Raw genomic sequence first — 13,859 nt, 5'->3', positions numbered from 1 at the left:
ACCCCCCCTTGGAACTAATCCTATTACATTACACGGGACCAACAATATCTACATGGGTGAATCATCATGACTCATGATACGAGATTGTAATTGATCCGATTCTTTCAATGTCTATCTTCCCAATAAATTCTGCTCTACAAGAGGCAAGGCTAGCTTAAACTCGTATTTATATTCTGATTATTTTCAGTTTCTAACTTGAGGCATGTGGTCATTTATTGGCAATTTAGGACTTTTGGAGTTTTAATGGCCCTTTTTCTCCCTCATTCAAAGTATAGTGGCTAAAGCAAATTAAAATGTCTGAATGCAAGCCTATTATTATTAAGGGTTAAGGTGTAAAAATATCCATAACGTTTTGGGGTAGGAGAAATTTACCCCTAACGTCTAAAATTATGCAATTTTATCCCTAACGTTGATAAATTGGATCAATTTGAGAAATAATTCATCAAACTGTCTTCTCGGTCATGAATCTTGTCATCTACACTTTACATATGCGTCATTTTATCGCTAACAAATCACAAACATATGTTCGGATGTGAAAAAAAAAGTAAAAAAATATACTGTCTTTTTTGTACAAATTAGATAAAAAAATTCAAAAAATCCACCGAATTTATAAATATTAATCTCCAATTCTATAATTAAATTATAAAAACATGATTTTTTTAGAACGGATTGTTATGCAATTGGTGCAGCATAAGGAATAAAAATATCTGTATTTTATAATAGTGTCCGAAATTGACTCAATTTATCAACGTTAGGGTAAAATTGCTCTTGGTTTCCAACGTTAAATTGAACTATTTAAATGTTAAGAGTAAAATTGTACCATTTTAAACGTTAGAGATAAAATTGCTCGTTCGGGGTATTTTTATAGCTTAACCCTGTTATTAATAAATGGTAAAACATTTTCTTAGGAAGAAATTAAAACATATTATTATATTATTGCTGGTATATATAAAAAAAATGTTAAAGAAAGGGAAATACTAGTAATTAAGAAATATGCATGCATTTTCTTAAAAAAATAAATATGCATGAATGAAGCCATAAAAGCAGGAAACTGTAAATAAAATTGAATATCCTTGAATAGGAATAACATTTACAGCAAAATGAATGCTAATTAATTAAGACATAATGACAAAATAGTGGTATAAAAAGAGGCAGAAACACTCTGAAAATAGTGAATTAGTCTCATAAAAATGGAGTTTAGAGGTGTAATAGCAATGTTAATGATAATTGTTGTATTAGGAGGTCAAGTAGTAGTGAAGGCAGAAGGAGAAGATTGCTTCCAAAAATGCACAAGAGAACATTGTCAACCTCCTAATCAAAATGAAGCATGCTATCTCAATTGTGGCTTTTCTTGCCAGGGCCAGGGTCCTCCTCCTGCTGTTCATTTCAGAAAAAATCTGATTAAGACTCCTTGATTATGTTAATCCTTTTTTTCTCAGAAAAACTCTGATAAATGTTATGTTAATCCTTCACAGTAATAATCATATTCTAATATAATAATAAAGTTTCTGGATTATTTCTATATATGCCTTCTCTTGTCTGCTTTCTGTTTTTATATTTCTTTTCTTTGATATTTGAACTCTTTATTTACAATACTATGTATTAGCCTTTTAGATTTACATCCATATCTGGTTTTAAATATAACCAAGAATCATTTGTTACGGATCGGTTTCGTGACGCGTTAGTTTTGATTTTATTCTTTTCAAACTAAACTTGATGGAGTGAATCCAGGGTTTTTCAGACTAAATCGTAGAAATAACGAAATCTTCCATAGTTGAAGGTTAAAACCTTAATAAAAGATTTATAAAGAAGATGATAAAATTGTATTGATAAAAGTTAATGATTCTTACAAATAACTAAAAGTTAAGGATTCCCTGTAAAAGACATAAATGACCTAGCTAGGATTACAAGTAATTAAAAGTGACAGGGGTAAGATAGGAATGAAATATCAAAATGGCACTTACATAAAAATTACAGGACATTTAAACAATAAACTAAAATGACATGTTTGTAAATAAGAGCAGTAAGAGATTTGATTTTATAAAAGTGAGTTTCATTACAAAATAAAGAAGTATATGTACCCCTTTCTAATGGTTGAGAGCTTACCTATGCCTTGGGAGGTCATGGGTTCGAATCACATTCGGGTCTGGTGGGGATTTTTCTTTCTTCTTTATAATGTAAGCGCATCGCGCAAATTTTTTTAAAAAAAAATAATTCAAGCAAAAGTACCAAAATACCTCACTAGGCTACAAGCAACTCTTAAACCCTAGGGATAGATAGATAGATAGATAGAGGGATATGGGTGTAAATAAGATGAATGGCACAATAGTAATAATCAGAGTGGAAAAACGGTAATTAATTGATGGCAGTCATTTTCCCCCCTTGAATCAACTTGGTGGAAAAGGCAACTAAAAAGATTCCATATGCCGTGCCATATGGACTCACACAGCGTGTGAGCCATGCTGGATCCTTGTAGTTTCCGTCCATCATTTGCATGGCGAGTGGCATGGCACACATCGTGCGGAAGATGACTCGACGTGACACATCATTTGTCTCTTGAACTTGTCTACAAAGCTTAATTGGCCATTTGAACTTTCAAAGTGTCCCGATAGCCTCCTCAATTTGCATAAAATATTCAGTTAGCCATCTGAACTTGCGCAAAATGTAATCAACCTGATCATAAAAAGTATGTTAAATGCGGAAGAGGTACTTCACGCATCTTAGAATGTTATTACATAATTCAAAAATAGATTAAAATGAAGTTATTATTTGCAATACATCTTCTGCATTTATTTTTTTTTTTGCAATCGAGTGATCAATTGATTACATTTTACGTAAATTTAGCGAACTAACTGAACATTTTATACAAGTTAAGGGAACTATCACGACACTTTGAAAGTTCAAGAGGCAAGTCAAACTTTTTGAACAAGTTGACGAGCAAATCATATATTAAGCCTATTTGATAAAATGATTTCTTTATGTATGGTACACGGAAAAGTTAATATTGATTAATATTTAGTGGGAAGAACAATAATCTAAAAAGAAAAAATGAAATTGATGATTGGATTTGGCATGTCGTTGCATTGACATATGTATAACAGATGTCCAAATTCATTTATTTCTTTGGTAAAGCTGTGGTACATATTTTAAGTTTGAAAGAGGAGAGACAAATGTTCTTCTCCTTCCTTGAAAAAAAAAAGAGAAATAATAGAAAATGGAAGAGGTAAAGAGAGTGAGCTTGATAGCGGCTCCAATGGTGATAGTTTCAGTGTCACAGTACTTATTGACGGCAGTTTCACTTATGATGGCCGGCCATCTTGGACAATTACACCTCTCTGCTGTCTCCGTGGCTGCCTCTTTTACCAACGCTACTCGCTTCCCCGTCCTTGTAATTTTCTTTTCCTGAACTTTTTAAATAACCTATCACACACTTATAGTTAGTTTTAAAAACCTATCATTAAAAACATATCACATATTTATAATTGACATACTGCATACAAAAATCATTCATCACCTCATCTTTCACATATGAGGTGATATACCTAATGAATAAATACGCTTTGCTTCTTTCTATAACATGTACATGCTATATGCGATCTCGTCTGTCATAATTTTGTGTTCAAGAGGCTTGAATGAGCCAACTGATAGATTTTTAAAGCCAATTATAGGTGCGTGATATGTTTTTAAAACGAACTATAAATATGCATTAAAGTCCTATCATATCTTCTCTCTTAATTTATTTGTTCTTTTCTTTCACAAAGTAAATCATTTAAATAATTACAATATTAACACAATGTTTAATTACACTTATTATTTTGACATTACACCCAATTGGTTTTGGTTTCCTAACTAAAGCTTCAAAAAGTTAATTAGAATCCTAAACTATCAAAATCATCAATCGTCTCTGAATTAAGAAAAAATCATCAATTGAGTTCAGGAAGATGCTAGATGCTGACGTATGTAATAGATGCTGACGTATGTAACATCCTGTCCTGTAAATATTGTCCTCTCTGGTCCAAATCCAACACCTTGGACCTCACGGTTTTAAAACGTGTCTACATGTATTGAATTCTTATCTCACTAATAAGCCTCAATCACCCCTCTCCATTTCCGATGTGGTGTTCAGTTCATTCCTGCCCCCATCGGGCGACTCCTTGCTCAGACATTCTTACCCCGGCGCCACCCACTCTGGACCGGGTCGTTACATATTATGTTTTTATTTTAATTATATACTTACCTCAGTTAAAGGAGTCATAAAACTTCCCAAAAATTATTAGAAATATCATGTGGTTGTTTGATGCCTATAAATATAATGCAGTTTGGGCTGTCTGGAGCACTAGAAACTCTATGTGGGCAAGTATATGGAGCAAGGCAATACAAAAAGATTGGAAGCTATACTTATACAGCCATATCATCTCTTGTTTCAATCTGTGTCCTTATTTCAATCCTATGGATATTCATGGACAAGCTTTTAATTTCAATTGGTTTTGACCCTCAAATTTCAAGAGTGGCCTCCAGATATTCAATTGCACTAATACCAGCTTTATTCGGATATGCTATTCTTCAATCATTAATTCGCTACTTCCAGTCTCAAGGATTTACACTTCCAATTCTAGTAACTTCATCTGTAACTTTCTGTTTCCATTTACCACTATGTTGGGCTCTAATTTATAAGTGCCATTTTGGAGAGATTGGAGGTTCAATTTCCATTGGTTTGGCTTATTGGTTAAATGTGTTCTTGCTTGGTTTATACATGAGATATTCTCCTTCTTGTCAACAAACTAGATGTTTTTGCTTTAAAGAAGTTTGCTCCAGCTTGCACCAGTTTTGGCATTTCGCTTTCCCTTCTGCTGTAATGGTTTGGTAAGTTTTTATACACTAATTAATGGATGGTTTGGTAAGTTTTTACACTCTAATTAAGGGTAAATTACACCCATGGCCGGTCACTGAACTTTACCCATTTAATATTGTAACGACCCGGTCCGGAGTGGGTGGGGCCGGGGTAAGAAGGCCTGAGCAAGGAGCGGCCCTAAGGGATGGCGATGGGGCAGGAATGAACTGAATCCCACATCGGAAATGGAGAGGGAGTGATTGAGGCTTATTAGTAAGATGCGAATCCTATACATGCAGACGCGTTTTAAAGCCGTGAGGCCCAAGGTGTTGGATTTGGACCAGAGCGGACAGCCACAAATATTGTGGCCACTGAAGTTCAATTCTTAACATTAATAAGAATATTACTAAAAATGAAAACCAATATTTTGTTACAAAAATTTTCATGCTCATCAAAGTGTCTAAGGGATTTTTTTTTTATAACTTTTCCTTGGCAAGTTAAGTAAATTTATATATATACTTTTAAGGGTTTTAAGGATATCTGAATTTGAGAATGTAGTGTTTTTTGGTAGTCTTGAATGGTGGACCTTTGAGGTGCTTATATTGATGGCTGGAAAACTTAGAGACCCAAAGCTTGAAACATCAGTCCTTTCTATTTGGTATGCCATACTTGATTATACAAATATTGGTTATGCGCGTTTTGCGCGTTTTTCTTATCTTTGATCTGTCTCTGTCTCTATGTGATGAACCAGTATGACAACTACATCACTGCACTACTTTGTGCAATATGGTGTTGGCGTTGCAGCGAGGTTTTCTTCTAGAGCTCCGAAATGATTTGTGGTTTCACATATGATATGGGTAACGATTTTGGTGATGATTTGGTTGGTGCAGTACTCGAGTATCGAATGAGTTAGGAGCAGGAAATCCGAAAGCAGCTAGATCAGTAGTGTGGGTAGTACTGGGAATTTCGCTAACGGAGGCAGCAATTGTAAGCACAAGTTTGTTCTGCGCTCGAAATGTATTTGGATATGCATATAGCAACGATAAACAAGTTATAAAGTATGTGAGTCAAATAGCTCCACTTCTTTCCCTCTCAATCATATCGGATACCATGCAAGCAATACTTTCTGGTAACTCATCTTTACTCTATACAGTAAAGTCTCTATATAATACTCTATACAATAATAACCTCTATTTTGTTATACAAATAGCTCGGTCTCAAGTGTATTCCTATATAGAGGTTTTACTGTATATATATATCTGTAATTTGATGGTCGTTAATTAAATGGCGACAGGGGTTACCAGAGGATGTGGGTTGCAGAGGACAGGGGCATTCATCAATTTAGGGGCTTATTATTTTGTTGGAATGCCAATTTCTATTGTTCTATGCTTTCTTATGCATTTTAGAGCCAAAGGACTTTGGATGGGTGCACTTATAGGATCTCTTCTTCAAGCAGCATTTCTTGCACTTGTAACTCTTTTCATCAATTGGAATAATCAGGTTCTCCCTCTTTGCAACTTATTATTAATTTTTTAGGAGGAATGCACATTTACTCTTAATTTCATAATTGATAAAATTTTATCCAACCAAGATCAATTTTGCCCTTATCTAATAAAAAATTTGAATATATTGGTTTTCTAGGTTCGAGGTTCGTCAAGAACCTTTTAGGTGATCATCTCTTAATTAAATCTTTATGTTTACACTAAGACTCAAACTCGAGATCTCTAGTTTAAGTTTAAACTTTCCAAATATCAATTATGTCTAAACAGTCTTGATCACATGCACCTTAATGAGCAAGTAGAATTTGCTCATTCACCGTTAGATCTAGGCTTATTAGAATCCTAAGGTGGAGATTCAAAGCATCCTGAGGCTTAGATTTAATATTTCATGTGTTGCTAAAAAAAAAATACTAAAAAAAAGCTACCAAAATAACAACTATTAAGTTTGACATATGTTAAAAATAAAAAAGTTTGACACGTAAATTAATTAAAAAAACTCAACTAAAATATTTACTGGAATTATTAATATAATTATAAACAATTTGTCAAAATACATGATATATGTTCAGTTATCGGCGAATTGTATAAAAAGTTCAATGTGGCAATCATAATCCATATTGAATCACCGTTCAGCGGGTTCAAAGTAAAATTTTAACATATCCATTTCTACAGGAAATTTTCACTTTATAGAGATAAATTTATAATTTATAATTGTTTTTGGTACAATATTGAATGCTGAATTTGCACAGGCAACAATGGCAAAGGACAGAATATTGAAGCATCAATTACAGTCGACGGTGGAAGGAATTGAACTTTGAAGCTTGAAAAATACAATTGGAGAAAAGTAGAAAGAATACTTGTTTAACTTTAGGCTATCAAATTTAGGAGTTGTCCTAGATTGTAATAAAATATCATAATTTTACTATCAATGTCTGAAATAGTGCAGTTTTATTTCTAATATTGGCAGTAAATAACAATTTTACTTTTAACATTGAGAAGTTTGGTCAATTTGAAAAATAATTCATCAAACTGTCTTCTGAATCTTGAATCTTATCATCTCCGTACATATGCGCGATAAATATGAAATAGTGTAATTTTATCTCCAATGTTGGCATTTAAGAACAATTTTACCTTTAATATTGACAAGTTTGGTCAATTTGAAAACTAATTCATGAAGTTGTTTTATAAGTCTTGAATCTTGTCATCTTCGTACATATGTGCATTTTATCACGCATTAGTAAAAAATCACAAACAATATATATCACATGTGATGTCCTTTATACTGAATGTTACCTTCCAAGTGCTTTCGATGACCTAAAACAACAACAAACAGTTAGGGAAGGGTAGGAGTCTAGTGAACCCTCTCCTATGTTTAAGTCAGTGGTATACTGAGAAGTACGTAATAACTTGAAAGAACATGAGTAGAAGACAATAGTGTATGAAAAATGACGTACTTGAGGCTCTAATTTCAAAGTTATTTATAGGTAATTATGTACCTAAAGAAGGTTATGTATTTTTACACGTGGCAGTCCCACATTGGCTTCCATATTTGATAGGAATTAGTAGCGTGCTTTTGGAATCTGGGACAATTATTGGTCAACGTGTCCATTTAGGCAACTCCTGTAGGGAATTTCTTATATGTGAGCTTTGTGCTCTCATTTGATATGGGCTTCTTGGATCAGGTCCAAATATCGGATTGGCCATTACTTAAGCGTTTGGGCCCATTTATCTAATACCATATCAGATGGCCACCTAAATTTACAAAAAAAAAAAAAAATTCTTTAGGGCTCTCTCCAAATGAAACGTCATTTCTACTGCTTGAACATGCTTGACACTATGATGTCACACTAATGCATCACGTGAGTCGCCTCTTCAAAACTCATCATTAAAACACTTTGATTCTCATGAGAGTAATAATGGTAGAACTCTTCATCACCTTTTTCCTCCTTATAAATGGAAGAAGAAAATTTGCAAAACCTTTCTATTGTTTCATGCCTTTAAGTCTGTCATTTTCGAACATGTATGTTTTCCTTCAATATTCTCTTTCCTTGTTACTCTTTTCTTTTCTTTAAAGGGCTAAATCTTTGAAAGGAAAAGTTGTTTTCAAAGAAAATATGGCGTTCAGCTATGATCAATGCTTTTTTCTCTCCCGTAACTAAACCTCGCCATGGGCCGATGAGCCCGCCCGGCCGGCCCGAGCCCATGCCCATTTAGCCGGGCCTGGCCACATAAAATTAGTGTCAGGCCCGACCCGACCCGTTATCTATATACATTTATAAATTTAATATTTATTTAAATGCCTCATATATATACTCTCTAACTCTATCTATTTTTTATTGTTATGTTGTAATTTTATTTTGAATTTAACTATTAGTTTATTATAATTTTCTAAGACTTATTAACTATTATGTTTATTATTTTTTTATTAAAAAAAGTGAGTATTTTATTTTAATTGAATTTTTTTTTAATATAGATATGGGCTTGGACGGGCAGGCTTGAGATTCCTTTTTTAGGCATGAGCCCGCCCGAGCCCGACTCTAATTATTATGGGCTTGGACTGGGCTTGGGCTTATCAGGTTTTATCACAAGCCCGACAGGCCCGACCCGAGCCCGATCCAGCCCAATCCATGCCGAGGTCTACCCGTAACTGAGAAAGTTGTGAAGGCTCGCAAGATGAATCTTAGGGTTCCTGATCAACCTTCCCCTTTAATCGCCGAATTCCTTAAACTGGCTGAAGAACATCATGTTTGGCCTCAGAGGATGAAAATTTCCCTTCCTCAAAAGAACAAAAAAGCCAATTTGAAGGCAAATAAACAAATGTAAGCACATCGGAAATATAAGATTTTTTAATCTATTTCCCTTTCCTAAGATCCATTAATCGTTATTTTATATTAAAAAGGATTAAAAGTATGTACTTTTCCTGAATAAATATCTATCATTGCAAACGAAGTGTCCACGTAGACATCAACCGTCTTTTCACGAACACAAACAACAAAAGAAAGCGTTAATAATCAACCAATGAATAGCAATCAAAATAGATTGCCTCTAAAGGAATCAACACGAGATCAAAGAGGGAGTAAATGAGAAAAGTAAATAATCAACCAATGAATAGCAATCAAAATAGATTGCCTCTAAAGCAATCAACACGAGATCAAAGAGGAAGTCGAGAAGAATTTTCTTCCATTAGATTTGAGATGACCGAATTCTATAAGGGGTTGGGGTATGTATAATGTTTCAATTTCCTAATCCTATAGTCTGATTAGGTTAAAATAGTTAATTAGAATCCTAGTCCGAATGTGTTTACTGGTTAAATAAATAAATATAATTATTATCATTACATGTATCTAATATAAATATAAATAATAATTCTAATTCTAATCCCATTAGAATACTTTTTATGTTAGGATAATAATTTAGAGATATAATCACATTATACTTACTAATTAATATCATCCTACAACTAATTTAACCATAATTAATTTAACCATAACTATAAAAAAAAAAAAAAAAGGCGGCCCGGTCGCATTACGCGTCCCCGCTGAGCGAGGGTCCGGGGAGGGGTCCCACCACAAGGGTGTATTGGGGGCAAGCCTTCCCTTGCCAATTTAATTATAATTATAATCCAATTATAATTATCTAAATAAATCAATTAATCAATAATCCCATACTATATACAAATTTCGGCCCCATTGATGTCCTAACTATAATTACCATTTCGTCCTCTGGTTCCAAGTCCCATGTGTGACCCCATATGTTCTTACCGCTACTAGTCGTATATATTTACTAGAATTAGTTTAAACAAATTCACTTCAACTGAATGTATAATGGGATGAGGGCATATACTATTACTAGCAAAATCGTAAACATTCCCTAGAGCGATAAGAAGCTAGGTGGATACTAATGTTTACATTTCCGTATTAGGTTCAGTATAATTCGACCCTTCATCAACTATATCCTTAAATGAATCTATAACTATGAAATATGTCAAGTTACATGTAATGAGACGTTTGTTTTACTTGTCTAAGTAGAATGAACTCTGAATGGTTAAGTTAAACGAAATCTTCATTTCTACTCTTAATGTTATCACCTTGCAAGGATTTCAAGTTAATTCTCTACAAGAGGCCATGGATATATCTCCTATCTATCGGGAGTGACAAATGCTCAATCTAACATTAACTATCCTGCAATTACTTCATGTGATACCTAGTGCCTGCTCGCACACACCCCAGGAGCCTTCCTATTATGGATCATGTTTAAATAAAGTCAAAGTAACACACTCCATAATCCAGAATCACTAATTGATGTTTGTTTGAATCTGAGGATTACTTATACCTATTAATACCTTTGACACGAAACATATGAAACTAAATAAATCCATCCATCCTGTTATCTCAAGCCGGGTCTCAAATCCTAATGAACTCCTTCACCGGATGCATGTAACTGCCTAGATATCTGAATATCTAAAGCTTATGAGATCAGCTTTATGTTCACAATAGAACATACAAGTCTCAATAGCATTATGTAATCCCTAAACATATAACTTGACTTGGGGCAGCTTTAAGTTTACTAACTTAGTTTAAAGTACAGTCTCACTTCATGCTTGTATGAATACTTTATGACTACTTAAATAAACTCGAGATTTCCTTTTATTTTAACTTGTTTAGTTGTGATAATAGATTAATACCTTTATATAGTTAAACATACTATATCTCATAAAACAAATGATAAAAAGAACATTTCATTTACAATTTAGTTTATATCTTAAAACAATTGTCTATAGGACATAAAACCCCAGCACAATTTATCCCATGAACCTAATTGGATATATTTACCCAATATCTGGATTGGGAAATGAAGTTCCCCCTGCCAGAAGGCGTTTTTATGATTCCTAATCGAATAGCTCATCTGGTGTTTTACACAATAAAAGTATTAAATCCGGATCAAATTGACCTTACCAACTTGAATACATGAAGAAAAGTGATTGAATAAAAAATATTGTACGAGTTAGAGAGTACTACTAAAAAAATTGCATTAAACTGTTGAACAAAAATAATGATCAACTTTAAGAATATTACTAAAAAATTCCTTTTTACTAAAAATGAAAACCAATATTTTGTTACAAAAAATTTCATGCTCATCAAAGTGTCTAAGGGATTTTTTTATGAAGAGGTTTTTTTAGATCTGTTTATTTGTTGAAAAATATTGTGGGAAAACATATGACTTTTTTTTTGACTTTGGGAAAGGTATTGCTAGATGACCTAGCTACTATGGTGGCTTCTTCTTCTCCGGCGGCCGACGCTTCGCCGTATGCCATTGCTCACCTCTTTGACCGTACAGCATTCGAGCGTTTCTCTAAGCTTGATTTTGATACTAAAAGGAAGAAAGTGGCCTCTTCCTCGCTCGTAACTTCGTTTGGAGATGCGGTCAGGGGCTCTACTTCATCCATCGCGATTCCGACACCTTCTCAGCCGATTTTTTCCGAAGAAGGTGGTTTCCGAGCTGTTCGTATTCAATAAGACTTATATGAGGAGAGAATAAATCGGTACAACACTCTGTTATTGGTCGGGTTATGCTGAACAAAGGGGAAAAACCTTGGAAGCACGCAGATCTCAAGCAGAGATTGAATCAGGTATGGAAACGTAATCTTGATTGGCAATTGATTTCACTAGGGAAGGGTTTTTATCAAATTATCATGCCGAATGAATGTGCCCTACAAGCTATTTGGGGGATTGGGGCCATTGCTTTGAAGCCCTGCATTATCAGATTCTCACTCTGGTCTCCGGGTTTCAACCCTGACCTTCATAAGAACACATCTGCTCAGGTATGGGTTCGCTTCTATAACCTGCCTTGGGAGTTTTGGGATCCCAGGATCCTTGCTAGCATTGCTAGAGCAGTGGGTGTTCCCATTCGGTTTGATCAAAATACCGTTAATGGTGAATTTAGGCACTATGCCAGAGTACTAGTTGATGTCGACCTGTCTAGGGAGATTCAGTCGGAATTACGGATTGACACAGACAATCATAAGCAGTGGGTTTATATGGACTATGAGAATCTCCCTTCCATTTGTGGTACCTGCTCCTCCATTGGACATTCTTCAGTACAGTGTCGGAGAAACTCTGGTACAGTCAGAACGAACGCTGAGAAGGCTAAAAAGCAGGTAAATATCAGTGTTGTTTGGCGTAAGGCCCCATCGTCTGGTATTATGGAGGAGCAAGTTGAGAAAGAGGGCGATGATCAAGGCAATATTACCCCTAGCGCAGTAGGGGTCAATGGCTCGAACACTTTGCAAATGGTCCTGCACAAGTCCGAGCAGTGGGGAATTGAAGCTCGGTGTGTGAATCCTGGCTCTGAGGAATTGGTTGATGAAAGAACTGATATAGAACCTGGGGAACTTGAGCTTAACCGACCAAACATGCATAATGAGGTAAACTTCCTTTCTGAGTCTATTGAATGGGAACAACATCTTCTTAGAACCAAAAACAGAGATCTTTGTGATCACCGTGCTGATAATGAATTTGCGGCTGAGGGAAGTGATTGGATTACCTCTAGAAAGAAGTCCAAGGCTAAATCTAATGACTCCCGAATGAAGGGTCGAGCTAGATCGTCTGCCAAATACACATGATCTGTTTGTATTGGAACTGTAGGGGGATCCACAATTCGGGTACCCAACATTCACTTAAGGTTTTATGCAGAACAAATCATCCTGATTTGGTCTGCCTGTCGGAACCTATGGTTGAATTTGAAAGAACTCCGAATCTTTTCTAACAGTCTCTTGGTCTACAATTTATCTTCCGTAATGATTGTAACTCTCTTTGGATCTTCTGTAAAATTGGTTTCGGTAATTGTTTGCAATCCATTGTAAATCATGAGCAACACATCACTTGCGGATACAGTTTGGGCTCTCAGGAGTATCAGGTATCGTTTGTTTATTGAAGCAACTGTGCCTTAAGGCGTCGTTTTCTTTAGGAATCTATTATTGGTCTGGAAGGGAGTGAAAAGAGGCTTGTGCTTGGTGACTTCAACGCGGTTAGAAGGGCGCATGAGAAAACAGGCAGACCTCCGTCTCAAAGAAGCTGCAGGGATTTTAGAGAGTTCATCAATTTGGGTGGTTACACGGAAGTGGAGAGTTCTGGCCTTTATTTCACATGGTCGAATGGGAGGCTGGGCGATGATCATATTGAGTGTAAATTAGACAGGGCCCTCGTGAATGAGGCTTTTATTGATAGCTGGGATAGCATTCAGTGCTCAGTTCTTCCTCGGAATAAATCGGATCACTGCCCAATAATTCTCTCCTGTAGTGTTGGGGATGCTCGTATAGGAAGGTTCAGGTTCCTTTCAATGTGGACAACGCACGAGTCTCTACACCATTTAATCTCTAAGCATTGGTCAACCTGCTCCGATTCTTTGCCCCCGGCTCAGCTGCTATGCCATAAGCTTAAAACTCTTCGTCCTAAGATCCGTGCCTGGAATCGTGAGGTATTTTGGAGGGTGGATAGTAACATTGAGGCTGCTATGAAAAAGCTGGAGGA

At 35.3% G+C, this 13,859-nt stretch overlaps 1 protein-coding gene across 2 annotated transcripts; it reads left to right on the top strand.

The window, feature by feature from the left end:
• The first annotated feature begins 3,198 nt into the window (after window positions 1-3,198).
• On the top strand, window positions 3,199-7,319 carry LOC136203507 (protein DETOXIFICATION 7-like). 2 transcript variants are annotated; one of them, XM_065994671.1, is made up of 7 exons: window positions 3,199-3,388; window positions 4,319-4,863; window positions 5,403-5,489; window positions 5,583-5,639; window positions 5,722-5,960; window positions 6,126-6,331; window positions 7,080-7,319. In XM_065994671.1, exons 1-7 carry the CDS (start codon window positions 3,215-3,217, stop codon window positions 7,146-7,148), a joined length of 1,377 nt encoding a protein of 458 aa, XP_065850743.1. In that variant the 5' UTR covers window positions 3,199-3,214; the 3' UTR covers window positions 7,149-7,319. The 2 variants fall into 2 exon arrangements, with proteins under 2 accessions (XP_065850743.1, XP_065850744.1); XM_065994672.1 differs by lacking the exons at window positions 5,403-5,489; window positions 5,583-5,639.
• The last annotated feature ends 6,540 nt before the right edge of the window (window positions 7,320-13,859 follow it).

This window comes from Euphorbia lathyris, chromosome 8 (assembly GCF_963576675.1).
Source record: "Euphorbia lathyris chromosome 8, ddEupLath1.1, whole genome shotgun sequence".
Classification (NCBI taxonomy): domain Eukaryota; kingdom Viridiplantae; phylum Streptophyta; class Magnoliopsida; order Malpighiales; family Euphorbiaceae; genus Euphorbia; species Euphorbia lathyris.
The sequence above is the reverse complement of the archived record's forward strand: the minus strand, read 5'-3'. Positions and strand labels throughout refer to the sequence as shown.

Excerpts from the sequence above, each read along its gene's own strand:
- LOC136203507 (XM_065994671.1), top strand. The coding sequence starts at position 3,215 with ATGGAAGAGGTAAAGAGAGTGAGCTTGATAGCGGCTCCAATGGTGATA. Across the intron at positions 3,389-4,318 it reads CTACTCGCTTCCCCGTCCTT|TTTGGGCTGTCTGGAGCACT; the intron begins GTAATTTTCTTT and ends AATATAATGCAG. Across the intron at positions 5,961-6,125 it reads CATGCAAGCAATACTTTCTG|GGGTTACCAGAGGATGTGGG; the intron begins GTAACTCATCTT and ends AAATGGCGACAG.